Raw genomic sequence first — 15,721 nt, 5'->3', positions numbered from 1 at the left:
AGAAAAGAATTTGAGGGTTTAATACCTTTTTTTTGTAGCACTGAGATCCGGACCACCTAAATGGCCTCATTATGGAAATAAAAATGCATGTTCAGTTCTGCTCTGACAAGGCGTTCAAAGATATTGAACACATTATTTTCAAAGTCTTTATCTCGGAATTCTGGTGAAATACTCAGCATGTGCCAAGTAAATCTAGTTAGCAACAATACTGTTTGTAGGAGCAGTCGAACACTCATCCATCTTCAGGAGAACAGAGGGTGTCATGTTTGCAAGATGTTGAGCCCAGACTCTTGGTTAATGTGGCATTATGTGCATGATATTTTGTCTGGGTACAAATGTGCTATCAGAAAATACAGATTATCAACAGACAAAACAAGACAACAGATCTCTTTGTTCAGATTCGTGCATGCCATGTGTCAAACATGATTCTTGTTAAAGAATCAGAACAACAACATTTTCTGATTTCCACTGGTAAAGAACTATGCACATTACGCCAATGCTTAAAGGGATACAACTGATTTTTTTGAGGAAAGGTTGTATGAGCTACTTATTCCTAGTCGGTGTATTACCTACAATAGATGTCAGGAAGTGCGGCCCCAGTTTGGAGAAGCAGGCAGGTGTACCGCCACGGAAGCTAGGCAATGTACTGCTGTGGATGGGGGCAGCAGCAAAACATATTTAAGCTTCCAAAAAAAAGGTCCCATCTAAAAAATCAATATCAGTTTAGGTGTACACTATATTTAGAACATTTTCACAGCTGTACCTTTGCTGTCAGACAGCCTTTTCTGATGGGGAACTGAACTGAAAGGGAAACGTATCTATGTTCTCTCTAAAGCCACCAGACTCCATTGACAAAAACAGTAATTTTACCTCACTGAAAATAGAAGCTGCTAGTCTACCGCTGCCTCAATGAATTAGTTTTGTGTTTTAACGGGGTAGTTCAGATTCACCAAAGTCACACAGTAACACAAACTAGCTAAAGCCCGTTTCCACCAAACACTTTCTTTATAGTACCTTTGGAACCAAAAGTAACCCTTCAGACATGGTACCTAGACCCTAGTGTTTCCACCGTAAACAGTACTCTTAAATGTGGGCGGGGTTGTTGTCACTCACTGCTCTGTCCAGCACTCACTGTATTTGCTCCTTACCGGTGACACAGATGGAAGTCCGCGCCTTGTTAATCATCCACAGAACGAAGTTACACGCCGACAGTTTCAGAACAAGTCTCTCTCCATGGGATATTTAAAAATAGCAGGTTTGTGCATTTAGTCCTTCTCAGGCAAGCTCAGGGGTTTAGTGTAGCTGTAGCCCACAGGAACGACGCTCCGCAACACTTTTTTTTCCCTGATTGAGGATTAGAATATATGCCGTTCACATAACCCGGTTGAATTTATATATATAAATGCTTGAAGATCCACTTATTACTAAAAGTGTGTGTCATATAAAAACTAAAGTGATGGCCAAGTTGTCACAGTGACATTTAAGGTGTGCTGATGGATTCAAGTCGTCAGCTCATGCATTGAGTAACATTAACGTTAACGTTCCACCTTAAAAGTTGCCGGCAGTCGGCCCAGTGAATTAAATTATTTTTTCTCAGACTGCAGCTGCTGTGAGAGGCAGCAAAACATCCTTTCATTTTATAGTTACAGTTTATAATATGTGTAAATCTTTCCACGGTATGAACAGTGGTTACATGAGCCTCAAAACCAGCCACAACTCAGCCCTGAGCAGAGTGACCGTCCTCTACTGACCAATCAGACTGCAGTGTTCACAGCTCCACCTTTTAGTACCAGATTTGTGTGTTAGGTACCCCAACAGAGGGGGGGACCAAAAATGGGGACGGTGCGGAACGGTACCTGCTTCTTTAAACTCTTGGGGCATTGACTGACATCTACTGTAGGTAATACACTGACCATGGATAAGTAGTTCATACAACCCCACTTTAAAAATCTGAAGTATCCCTTCAATTTCTCCAGGTTTTGAGAACCATGTCTCTCAGATTTCTATCGCCATTTCAATGGAGGTAACAGCAGTCAAATCATCAGGACTGTTTCTTCAGTTGGACAATATTCTGTGTTATCTGTGTACAAGATGCTGTTTTTAAATCCTGTGAGAATCAATTCATTCATGTCTGTTGTATCAGGTTGATTTCGCAGTCCCAGGGGCATTTATCTCAAAATCCGACCTTGTAAAAGCAAAAGTATCTAAATGATTAGGAGTAAGGGAGAAAATATATTGTCTTCTAATTTGGTTAAACAGTTAAACACTTTATAGCACACAAGAGTCAAGCGCTTTATGTTCATTGGTTTGTTCATCAACTTATTCTTCTATTTGTTTTACGTTGCTTGTCCATTGCAATTTTTTGATTTATGAATTCATGGAATGTGATTTTTAAGGACCGCTGGGTCCCAAGAGCCCCCAGAAGAGAAATCCAGTGTGTATCTGGGTGTGCAGCAGGAGTCAGACAGCCAGCTCTGACTTAATGCATTCTACATGTATTTACAATTAAGTTGCATGGATTTCTCATTGTAGTGGTGAAGGCAACAGGTGCTCTGTTTTTTTTAAATGGTATTGAATTGGATTAGGCACAAATAAAGATTATCACAGGTGAGACCAAGTCGTTGTTTTGCAAGTCACAAGTGAGTCTCAAGTCTTTGCACTCAAGTCCCAAGCCAAGACTGTCAAGTTCCAAGTCCTAATCTTTGAGTTTCAAGTCCTAAACAAGTCATAATGTCTTCTTCACCAAATGTAATGCCATTTTAACAGACTAATAATGTATTATTAGTATTAAGAGTTGGAGGACACATAATACAAACAAGGCTTGTGCTGCCACAGCTCAACAAGGTTTTTTCCTCTTTGCTGGAATCCCACAGATTTCATTTCGTGCGTTTTGCCTCCATGGTGAGCTGCTTTACATCTTGTTTGTTGGGTTTACCGCCAGTACGTCACTTAATGCTGAATTTCTATTGGTTGGTTAGTAGACGTAGGTCGTAACAACAGTCACACAGTGAGACGGTCATCCAAAATTTCTGTCAGTCATAATTTTATCCCAGGCTGTCTTTGATTGCTGGACGACAACAGGCCTTCTCTCACTGTGTGACGTAGGACCACTGTTTTAGAGCCACAACCAAAGATATCGCCATGTTTCTTTCATGTTGGTCGTCTTTCGTCAGGGACAGCCCAAAATCGCAGTGTATACCGGGCTTAAGATGTATATATTTTGGAAAACACCTAAAGTTGTTGTGTGTTCCTCCACAGCCGAGATGGATGATGAAATGTCAGATGCCATGCTCAAAGAGGTCTGCATCACAGAGCAAACTCAATACTACTTTGAGACCAACAACCTGTCGTTCAAAGGCACAATCGACTGTGAAAACTGCACCAGGTAAAAATATGGACTTCTTCTCAGCTACATATACACACATACAGAGTATAGTTAGGGTCTAAACACTTTGCCTGACCTGCAGTGATACATTTGCATCAATGAGACACAAATGAAGTCCCCAGAGGTGCCACTAAGAGAGGGCTGTAAAAATTCACATGCCATGAAGGTGAAGTCAAGTCACTAGTGTGGACCACCGTCCTGGCATGTTCGTGTGTGTTTGATTGTGTACACGTGTGTGTACGTACGCCATTTTAAAGCCCCCTCGTGCCGGCTAATGGAGTGCCTGCCCGCGTGCCGCGCGGCGTTCCTGCACATTAGCTGCACACACGTTTCTTTTTAACGACCGCCATAAAAAAAGCAGAGAAAATCATTTGTGCACCAGAGACATGTGGGTTTCGGTAAAGGTCCCGGAGGACAGTGGGGTGGCACAGCAGGCTTCTGTCCCCTTGGGAATAAAAGCAGTTAAGAGACTTGATTGAGCGATAGACAGTGTGCTTTTCATTGTGGTAAGGATTACAAGGTTTCTGGAGCGTTCCTTAGTCATGAATGAGGAATAACTCATGTTCACTTTAAAGCAGCAAAACAAAATTGCTGTCTTCCTTTCATTACATGTCTCCTTGAAATTTGATCTCCATCTTTCCTGGATTGAAGCCCATGTGTCAACAACATCTCTTGTCTCTGTCTCTTGTGTGTCTGCTCCTCTCCAGGCTCTACCATGCTGAAAAGCTGCCCAAGACAAACTTGGTCTTTATCATCTCTGATGCAAAACTCACCTGCTCATCCTGTGACACCAAGCCGTTAATACAGGACGAACAGCAGTGTATCCTTTTACCCAACGCAGCCATCATCTGGCGCAAACATGTACATTTGATTCAGTGAACAGATGTTTCAAGTAGTTTGTGTTTTTGACAAGATAATCACGAATAGATGCTGCTTATCCATAATTCTCACAACTTACTGTTCCCCTCATTTGCATCATTGAAATTCCACAGCCGTAATAATGATGAGTGAACATTTCCACAGTTATTGACATTTAAAATTTGGCCCAGAACTCAGATGTATCCATGCTGGGGTTCTCTCTGCTGTGTCTGTAAAGCAGATGGTCATGTGGGATAAGTCTGCTGAATAGCTTACAAACAAATCTATGATGCGCTCTCACACACACAGGGCTGTGGGCAATTATATTTTAAGCCCTTTGGAAAACACAATGCTTGAAAGTGACTGCCATATCATTGAGGTATTAAGCAATGCACTTGAAATCCAAAGAGACAGTTTGCAAGTTTTAAAGGTACTGTATGTACGTTTTTACATGGATTGTTTTTTATTGCCATCAGGTGAACAGATTGTAGCGTAGCTTAAAAACAGAGACCTTCCTCAATTCTTTGGTTGCTTGTAGCAGCCTGTGGACTGATTTGTGTGTAAGGAACTTGGGCCAAATTTTCTTGGATTTGATAAACCTTTAACAAGAAATCCCTTTCTTGCACAAAGTCTATAAGACCACTGCTAAGCTTGGCGCTGGCTGGATTTCAGCTGTTACACCTCATTTCCACTTAGGTGTGTGTACAGAGACAAGGCAATAATAATAATCGTGATAATAAATATGTGCCTGCGAAACTCCTCTCTTTAATATTTCTGTCCACTGTTTGCCTTGAGTATGTAAAAAGAAAATTGAGATTTTGCGGTGGATTTTGGAGAGACCCTATGACAGTGTGCTAGCTTAGCTAACAGGCTGCTAACTAGCTAACAGGCTACTTTCTTTAATTCAATTGCCTGTTGATTGTCAAGTGAGTTTGTGTGATTAAAAAGAACTTTTTAATCTAGTTGTAACATATTGTGAATCTGAGTAATGTTATTCTGCTATAAATATGGTTATACATTATATACAATCACATTATCGTTATGACTCATTCAGCCGTTCAGACGTCTTTTTAATTAAATATTTCGCAAAACACACCACGTACCTGGCAGGTCTTGTTTGCGTATATTCCAAACTACTGGGTGGCAAAAAATGGACAAAATTAGCCTCTCCCCCATGGTGACATTTAGTTCCTATCCATCCATAAAGAAATGCACTTCCTTGCGTTGGACACTACAGGCATCATCATCCATATATTTACAGATCTACGGACACCAGTCACATATGGAAGTGGAAACAAGGCATTACAGCCACTGAACAATGTCTGACTCATTTGTGGTCTGATAATTAGTAAATTTAGCAAATTCAGTGCCCCATGTAATAATTTTAGTGCCCCCCAAATTCCGGAGGAAGCGCTGACATGGAACAACGTATTCTCATACAACCGTTTGTATGATGTCCTACGTATTAGCATCCCACAAATGACGTTACATACATACGTAAAGTTATGCACTTAATGTAAATTTACTGTGGTTAGGTTTAGGAAAAGAAACATGGTGACGACATGCCTTAAAATAATTAGAATTCTGCGGTTCCAAACACCAGTCTCCTGGGGAAAGTCCTGTGTTTTATGACCCATCCACTGCCCCAACCTCCAATCTTACAGGACCACTTCTTTCTTTATTCTTTATTCCCTTCAGCATGTTGGTTACATAATTACAGTCCTCCTAAATACATGGATTATACTCGAATTACAGGTTTAAGATTACCTAGAATATGCACAAAATTGGTGCATTACTTTCTGTAGGAAATAGTACGAACAGTGCATGAGAACAGGCTGCGTGAAATAAATTGCGATACTGTAGATTTACCTGGCTGATGTTCGCTAATGTTATGTTGTTGTCTAAGGCAGACAAATTGCCAGCTATCTTACATTGCAAAATACTGTATTGAGTTGATAAAAGGGATGAGCGCAAACACCATTATCTTTATCTGTGTCATTAAACCAACTAAATTATCTGTATCTGTATCTGTACTCAGAATGGGCGGGGTTTGATATGGAAGTAGGTGGGGTTACAATCAAAAGCAGGCGGGGCCTAACTGGAAGTTGTTATTTTAAGTCTGATATTGATATGGTTTGATCAGAAGCTGCTATCGTTATTATTCATTAGAAAACTAACCTCAGATTGTTATTGATCACAGTTCATCACAAGTACAGATATCGACACATTTTACTCGTACAGTAGCCTACTTGTATTTGTAAAAAGTACATTATCTGTACCAGATACTAGTTTCACCCGAGTATTCGGCTCAACTCTAATGGGTAGCATTAGCTATTTTATCAGGACTCCCGGGGCTGGTTTGCAAATTACTTTATCCATTATGTAGCAACCAACGCCAGATCAATGCACCTTAGCTAAGCTAAGCTAGCTCGAATTTACCGTAACCTGAGCTAAGGTTAGCCAGCCAGCTACACTGCATGGATCAGCCATTGCTTGCTTTGCAATGTGATCTACTAAAGTAATTTACAAGCAGTGAGCGAGTTGGTATGATGGAGCCAATGGGCCAAATGAAATAGGAGCTTAGAGATAGTAACGTTACTCTCAATAAGATTGTAATTTATTTCCCACTGATCTTTAGCATGATGCAGATCAATCACAGTCTCTTTGTCATCACTGTTGTGGCCAATGCAGGTACTTGCGGCTGTGGAGGACACTAACTGCAGTTAGAGGAGTCACTAACAGCAACCTTTTCCGAAAGTTGAATATACAACCTTTAATAGTCCCTTAGCATTTATACTAGCATTTATACTGGATCTGCTTGGTTTGGACAGTAATATAATATTTCTTAGTTATTTCCAGAAGGTAATCAGAGTTACAAGTGTCTGCTGAAAAAATAACTATCTGTTGCTGCTATTATGAAAACACTCAGAAACTGTGTCATGTTCCTGACATTACTTATCCAGCTACTGGTCCTGATCCATGTGAACTGGCTCAAAACCCTCGGTACAGGAAAGGGCCTGCGGTCTGTTTTGATAACAATGAACACGTAAGTTGCTTCCACCAGACCTGGGCTGCTTCTGGTTGAGAATAGAACAATGTGAATCGCACAGTTTTGCAGCTAAGGGTGCTCTGTGTAGAGTTTCATGTATAACACTGCCAAGCTGCTGAACAGTGAGACCACTGCTGCTTTATTGCTCTCATAAGAATTAAAGACGTTTGCAGAAAATCCAGCCTGAAATGGGGGAAAGCCTCTCAAATTAAAGAGTGCGCCCAGAGGCTACTGTTTTCGGGTTTCACTGCTAAAATCATTTGAGTTCATCGCCAAAGAAAATCTAGGTCTGGACAGCTCGCAAGACAGAGCTTCAATCAGTACTCAGCACTGACAGGACTATGAAAATCATCTATAGATCCAAAGCTAACATATACTTTTGAAAAACCTGAGGTACATTAGGCCTGGACCATAACCCACATTTGTTAAAATGCTGATGTTAAGCTGTCTCTTCCTGACATAAATTTCCTCATATTTCAATTTTGAATAAATAGATAATTGCCTGAATCTGACCACTAGGCCACTTTGGGGCACCTCAACAAGCTAAAAACACAACACTGAGTTCCTATGAACAAGTTATGGGGAAGTTGTTACCAAATAGTTGTCTACATTCACATAACATTAGCATTCATTGAGAGACTTGTATCTGGCCACCTGGCAAATGGGGCTCTTTTAGCTGTGTTTTGGTTTTCATTAACTCAAGGGCTGTGTGCACTACTGACAACATGTGTCTATATGTTTACAACTGCACATGACATTTTGTAACAAACATATCAATATACACACACTGTATAATGCGCCTGGTACTTGGCAAAATCAAAACCACTCCCCCTATGCTCAGACAGGTGTGTTCACTTACCCTCCTGTAGTGAGTGGAACCGCCGAAACATTCCCCATTATATTTTTCTACCTTGTAGATATAAGATATTCTCTTAAAAGCTGCCACCTTGCCCATTTCTGTAATCCCTTCTTGAAATAATGAGCCTACTACAGCTTTTCATTTTCTCATTATCATCTGTTTACCAGTCATAATAGGGGCATTGCTGTTTTGAGGCAACAGGATGCAATTACACCTCTGAGCAACAAAAATCTGGTCAAAAGCTAGAATGGTGTATTTAAAGGGTGCCTTATCCAGACAGTAAATGCGCCTACATAGGTGGGTTTACAACTTGTGTACACTCTGCTTAGTACACATACAGGGACATGCAAATGGGTTGGGGGTTGGTGAAATGATAGGAAAATTAGAAAAATGTCAACGTAGCAGAGAGCACAGCAGAGCTGCTGTCTTAACTCCCCATTAAGAGAGATGCTGTGCGCATTTACCAACAAGGAGCAGGGTAATTTTATTATTTCAGAAACCAAAAATTTAGTTCTGTTTCCGTTGTCAAGTTCATAATTACAATTTTTAGTGTTGCTCCTTAAATGTCCCACAATATTTGCTGCCATGACATTCCTGATCATACTGCATCACTCTCAGCAGAAAACTGCTCCCATCTCCAATTTGCCACATCTTCCATGTAAATAGCAGCTTTTAAAGAATTCATCTTACACCCATAATGCACCTATCATGAATTAAGGGACTAAATATAACCCCTTAGCCCCTTGCACCCATATTGTGTGGTGTTTAACTAGCAAAAGTACAATTGGACATGTCCTCAATGCACTTCAGACCACGTGTTATAGATCATGAAGATAAATCCCTTAGTCTGTCTACCGTTTAGTGCTGGGCAGGCAGCATATAATGGGTTTACGAGAGCAGTTAAAGGAAACCAAAACATTAAAGTTGCGGGTCGTAAAAACCAAAACAAAGAGCTGAAAGATGCTAAAACACACAGTACGGCTGAGTGATGTTGCAGAGTTGAATGATAATACTCAGTGGGTTTATCACTACAGTTGACCCTTTTCACATTAGACATACTCATTTGATCAATTATTGATAGAAAAATATTGATCAGAGCAGCTTTAAACAGAAAGTACACACTCACCGGTCACTTTATCAGGTACACCTTACTAGTACCAGGTGAACTGCCTTAATTCTTTGTGGCACAGATTCAACAAGGTGCTGGAAACATTCCTCAGAGACTTTGGTCCATATTGACATGATAGCATCACACACTTGCTGCAGATTTGTCAGCTGCAGATCCATGATGTGAATCTCCTGTTCCACCACATCACAAAGGTGCTCTATTGGATTGAGATCTTGTGACTGTGGAGGCCACTGGAGTACAGTGAACTCATTGTCATGTTCAAGAAACGTTTGAGATGATTTGAGCTTTGTGACATGGCAGCTGGAAGTAGCCATCAGAAGATGGGTACACTGTGGTCATAAAGGGATGGACACGGTCAGCAACAATACTCAGGTAGGCTGTGGTGTTTAAACCATGCTCAGTTGGTACTAAGGGGCCCAAAGTGTGCCAAGAAAATATCCCCCACACCATTACACCACCAGCAGCCTGAACCGTTGGTTCCTTGGTTGTAATTAGTGGTTATTTGAGTTACTGTTGCCTTTCTATTATCTTGAAGCAGTCTGGCCATTCTCCCCTGACCTCGGGCATCAACAAGGCATTTTCACCCAGAGAACTGCTGCTCACTGGATATTTCCTTTCTTTCAGACCATCCTCTGTAAACCCTAGAGGTGGTTGTGTGTGAAAATCCCAGCAGATCAGCAGTTTCTGAAATACTCAGACCAGCCCATCTGGCACTAACAACCATGCCACATTCAAAGTCACTTAAATCACCTTTCTTCCTCATTCTGGTGCTCGGTTTGAACTTCAGCAGGTCGTCTTCACCATGTCTACATGCCTAAATGCACTGAGTTGCTGCCACGTGATTGGCTGATTAGCTATTTGTGTTAACAAGCAGTTGAACAGGTGTACCTGATAAAGTGACCGGTGTAAACACAACAATTAATGACAGTGAAACAAAAGCTCAACTTACGAATCAATGAAGGAAGAAAATATTGTTAACATTATCATCACATTCAGTGTTATAAAGGTAAATGTGACAGTTTAGTTTGTATCGTGCAGCCCAACCCCCAGAGTGCCTGTTATTGGTCTTTTTTCCTTTCCAAATTCATACTCCAGATGAAACAACTTGATCTGTTTTGGCATTTCACCTGGAAAATAAGGGGTAGCACAGCAGTATATAAGGGACCAATAAAGAACTAAGGAAGGATTTCAGGCAGTCTTTAAAAAAAAAAAAAACCTTAAGTTTTTAGTCTCACTGGACACAGCCCAAAATCCTTAATCTGCACTCCTGATATGGAAACAATATATCAGTGAAGAAATTCTACCCATGGCACCTTTCCATTACTAATATCTTTACATGGTGCATGCCTTTTTTTTTGCAATCCCTTGAAAGCTGTATGTGTGCAGATTTCCCACGCAAAGACAAACAGTCGGTTGTTGCTTGACTATGAATAACTAAGCTAAACAAACATTTTTATGAGCAGCACAGAATCTCTGCGTGTGAAACCTCTGCGCTCGAATGCTCTGTTTGTTTTCACTCTATAGTCTTTTTCCAGTGTCAAACTTTGTCGGTCTTATGAATTAACTCTGACGCCTGCACCGTCATACACACACAAACATCCACCCACACACTCTTAACTTTTTCTCTCACACTCTTGTCTCGCAAGTGAACGCATCTGTCTTGTACTACTATTGTCTAAACTAATTTTCTTGCCTTCTCTGCTCATATTTGCTTCCTAACTTCTTGCTAACTATGTGGACCTTTTGCTGCATGACTCTCTCTTTCTCTCTGTTTTCTCTGTTTCCTGCTCTGTGATTGGCTGTTGATGGTTAGGATGAGGCCATGTGCCGAAGGAGCGCAGGCTCCCCATTGGCTTCCTCTCTGCTCATGTTACTGCTGCCACTGTTCATGTGCTGTCTCGGGTCAGTCCCATAACGCTAGCTTTCTCTTTCATTAACATGTTGTCATTATCTTGCTCTCAATCTTACTGCTTTTGACTCCTAACTTTTGCACCATTTCTCCTGGTGTTTCTACTCTGTTTGTTTTCCTCGCCTTATCGCGTCTCCTCCTTTCACATCTGACTGTTTCGGCTTTGTTCTACTTCTTCGTGTCTTTTTCCATTGTTTTTCTTCCCTTATCTCTTTCACCTGTCACTCTCTCTTATGTTGTACCACCATCTGTCTTCACCTCCCCCCCAACTTACCTCCCGGTCTGTTTCTGTCTCTCGCCAACATTTCTTATCCGTCTCACCTGACTTTGAACTTCAAGCCACACTCTTTACATCTTCCCCCATCTATCATTGTCTGTCTCAGGCAATAGACTCCGGTGTCTGTCTCTGCTGACATCTGATTACTGATGTAGCCAGACGCTAGCTAAAGCAGGCCACTCACTTCTCATTTGCATCCAGACGTTTGTGCGTCTCTTTTAATGATTCTCAACTTTTTTTTTCCCTTTCCAAACACATATCGAGGAGAGGCATTTCTTTCCCCTTGTACCTCTCCAGATGCTAAGCACGCAGAGAGTGAGAGTAGCCAATCAGTTATGGTCAGACATTATGGCTCAAAGTTTTCCAGTCAAGTATAAAAAAGACATTTTGAAGCTTTTTTATATGTCTTGACCTCCTGTTTGATCCCTGCATAGTTCTGGTTGACCGTTTGCTTAACCCCACACCCCTTAGTTAGTGTTGCTAACATGCTACACCTGTCAAGCTTTCTGTTGTCGCAGAGCACATGTGTAGTTAACAGTGATAAAGGTAACACATTAAAGGGCTGTGCACACCAAGAGCAATAATTACAACAATGACTATAATAATAATGATGTCAGCATCCACACTGATGCATGATAACAATCTGTAAACTGTGGCGCCAAGCATTCCCTGCACACTCCAGCTGTGTCAGCAGTCGGGCTGGGTATCAGAACTCAATACCTTTAGGGTATTGACCAAAATAACCCAGTACTGAGAGGTATTGAACTGCTCTAGTCAAACGATACCTGTATTCGATCCTTTTTACACCGGGGTTCTGATCCTTGACTGTCCAGACTCCCCACAGGATCAGCCAACACATTCTCACTCCGACCTCGTAACATATCAACGTTTGGTCATGTACTTTGCACATCTGCATATGACATGCAAGGTATCCTGGGTGCGTTGGTTGTTGACGTTCTGGGACACCGTGTCAAGTTCTGCCTGTTACATGCATCGTCTTCTTTCAAAATACACTTCCATTTTCACAGGAAATTTACTGTTTACATACAGTCTCTTTCAAAATAAACAAACTATGTTGGTACAACAACTTAAAGACTTTTATTTCCTTCAACAACAGAAACACGTGGTCAGGTTTAGTAAAAAAGAACAGGGTATGGCTTTACAATCTTATTGGACACGAACACCTCCCGCCCGCCTCAGTTGTACTTTCACTGCCTTAACTTTCGTCCTGCCGCGTTTCCCCCGGATGCCACCGGGCACCTTTTAAACTGTAACGGCAACCAGCCACATATCATACCAACGTTAAAGGACACCTTTTTTCGTTGGTTTCTGATGCCAAGAGTCACTGCCCAAGCGCTGGTTTTCGTCGACTCTGGAGTGAGACCAGGCTCGATTAGCAAACTTTCTGTTGCTGCCATCACCAGAGCAGCTCCCCTCCTAATGTCTGCGTGGTTAGCATGAGCTAACACAGCAGCAGAGGCTAACATCCAACACAGAGCTGTTAAAGGGTACTAATAAACTCACACCAACACCTAAATGGCTCAACTCATCGTTAAACCTGGTAATAACAGTTAGGTGAAGTTAGCCATGTGATGCTAACAGTTAGCCCTGTCAAAATGTGTGTGTGACTCTATTAAATGTCCCGCAGCAACAGCTGCAACAACTCATACAGTCTTTGATGTAGTGAAGTCGAGCATAAATTAAGTACTCTATTGGTATCAGTATCACTTTAAGTGTACTGGTATTGGGGGCGTCGGTGGCTTAGTGGTAGAGCAGGCGCCCCATGTACAAGGCTGTTGCCGCAGCGGCCCGGGTTCGAATCCAGCCTGTGGCCCTTTGCTGCATGTCATCCCCTCTCTCTCTCCCCCTCCTTCACACTTACCTGTCCTGTCCATTAAAGGCAAAATGGCCCAAAAAATATCTTAAAAAAAAAAAAAAGTGTACTGGTATCGATGCTAGTAGCGGAGTTTTTAAAACGATACCTGGCCCTAATCAGCAGCTTAGGAAAATACATATTGATGACCTGTTCCTGCTGTTCGTTGCACGGAGAAACAAATAATTGTCTGCTCATCTCAGTTAATTATAACATAATACATACTGCTAATTCCAAAGGTAAGCCTGGTTGCATCCCATATGTCATTCTTCTTTCTTGGTCTTTATAAAGACTCTTTTATCAAACAGGGGTGTGTATTTTTAAACCTCAGTCATGAGTCACAGTCTTGTCTGCCATTGTTAAATGTGATGCCCTATAAATACGGACAGATTTTGAATGTTTGTCAGTGTTTCTATTGTTCATCAAATCGCTCTGAAAGTGAACCCAAATAGCAGCACTGTTGTCATTATACTTGTGGTGTGGACTCTGCCATCCACTTGGGTTAGAACTATTTTGAAAACAATGTACTGATAGTTCTTATAGTTATTGTTCTTGGTCTAGACAGCCCTTTGATTTCAAACAGAGGTAAACAAAAGCAGGCTTCAGATGAAAAAATCAAAGACTGTCTTGTGAATGGATAACAGGCAAAGTTTAATAGCTATAGAACATTAGGTTCAAGAATGTGTTAGAAACACTGTCAGCAGATGGCTTTTTAATGCTTTCAACTGACTTTTGCAATCCTGTCATGGGATCATAACTATGCACTCAATGGCATGTAAAAATCGATGTATGCTAAAACTGCCTACCAGTCATAGTCGACCAGGCTAGACGCTTGGTAAGGTTGAAGGTTCATTAGTGCAGTTTTGTATTTCTCTGTAATGTAGCACAGTGTTAACAATGTTACTGATATTATTCTTTCTCACACCTTAAACTCAAACCATTGTGTTGTCCTGCCAAAATATATAATCTAATAATTACATTAATATCGTAAACATGTGGACGACTGGTCGACTAATGGCCCTAAATGATGACTATTGGTCGACTGGGAAAATTCTTAGTCTGGGGCAGCCCTGCATAACTTATCCTACAGCTCCATGCACACTTTTGCTACGCAGAAAGCTTGACAGGTTTGCCATGCCAACTTATGGCCACTAATCTATGATTGGACAGTCATGTTCAGGGGAGGGGCTTAGTGAACGGTCATTCGGTAAGAGTTTAATATGTTGGCTCTGACAGTCTTGTGACTTCACTTCTTTTCCTCCCCATTCGGCACCAGGAGGAGGACCCTGACTGTGGCGGGGCGTCCAGCCTGAGCCCCTCGCTGTGGCTGATGGTGGCCCTTCAGCTGGCTCTGCTCTGGGTTTTGACTGGCTCCAGACCCCACACCATCCCATCATGACCTCCGAACACCCTGATCACCCCCTCTGTCTCTCCCTATCTCTCTCTCTGTTATCTCCAAAACGGCAACCAGCATGCAACGCTGCCACCGAAATGACGAACGCCCGATGAGAAGAGCTTGTGACAAACAAACAAAAACCTGTGAGCCCCCTACATCCTGCCAGTTTCTCCTTTTGATACCTTCATTTTCGGGGGTTTCTCAAAGCGATTTCACCCGCTGCAAGGGTACAAGTGACAACAGAAATGTTTTATTGGAAGATATGGGTTGAAAGATAAGAAAGAACTCAACCTACGTCTATCCTTCATCTCTTCAACGCTCCCCACCAGCTGAGATTAGAGGAATCCAGAGATTAATTTTGATTGGCGACTTCTGAACTTTCTCTGGCTTGATGTCATTGATGAAAGAGATCGGACTGCCTTATAGTATTAGAGGGATTTAATTCACCATGGAGTGGGGGGGGGGGGGCTTGCTGTTTATTAATATTGAGCAGTTTTATTCACCACTGCCAGAAACAGCGCTGCCTTTTGCAAGCGTGCAGTTTATTTTGAATCAATTTGCGGTGGTTAGTTTTTAGGTATTTATTGCTTTGTGGTTGAGAATTCGGCTAGGATTGCAGTACAAGATGCCAAATTGTTACATCACAACCTCATGCCCTTCGTTTGCCTCCGTTGGGTTGCTGAAAATAATGTTGTCTCAGTCTGATTTTCTAGATAGCACTACGCAGAACATTTTCACAGTGTCTCTGGGGGTTCGAAAGATGTCTCTTACTTTCACCCCAGTGTTCTCTCATGTACAGTAGATACTGTATTTGCAGTGTGGAAATCATTGTTCATTGTTATGTTCATGCTCAGAAACCAACCCTTCAACTGCCACAGAGGGCCTGCTGCTGAGTGTCGCTGATCATTTAATCATCAGCCGCGATCGAGAGTAGTAAATTATCTAGATTTTCCGACTTGATTTTCCGACTTGATTGCTCCAGTGAA

The 15,721-nt window shown here is 41.7% G+C and overlaps 1 protein-coding gene across 1 annotated transcript in view; it reads left to right on the top strand.

Moving 5' to 3' along the window:
- Window positions 1–14,898, top strand: part of cacna2d1a (calcium channel, voltage-dependent, alpha 2/delta subunit 1a) — a 173,328-nt gene extending 158,430 nt beyond the window's left edge. Inside the window, exons 35-38 of the mRNA XM_078164982.1 lie at window positions 3,259–3,385; window positions 4,093–4,205; window positions 7,207–7,289; window positions 14,616–14,898. Coding sequence (XP_078021108.1) covers window positions 3,259–3,385; window positions 4,093–4,205; window positions 7,207–7,289; window positions 14,616–14,738 — 446 coding nt within the window. The 3' untranslated portion in view covers window positions 14,739–14,898. The remainder of the gene's footprint in view (window positions 1–3,258; window positions 3,386–4,092; window positions 4,206–7,206; window positions 7,290–14,615) is intronic.
- The last annotated feature ends 823 nt before the right edge of the window (window positions 14,899–15,721 follow it).

The sequence above is a fragment of the Epinephelus lanceolatus genome, chromosome 23 (assembly GCF_041903045.1).
Source record: "Epinephelus lanceolatus isolate andai-2023 chromosome 23, ASM4190304v1, whole genome shotgun sequence".
Classification (NCBI taxonomy): Eukaryota; Metazoa; Chordata; class Actinopteri; order Perciformes; family Serranidae; genus Epinephelus; species Epinephelus lanceolatus.
Note: the sequence above shows the minus strand (reverse complement) of the source record. Positions and strands in the feature narration are given on the sequence as shown.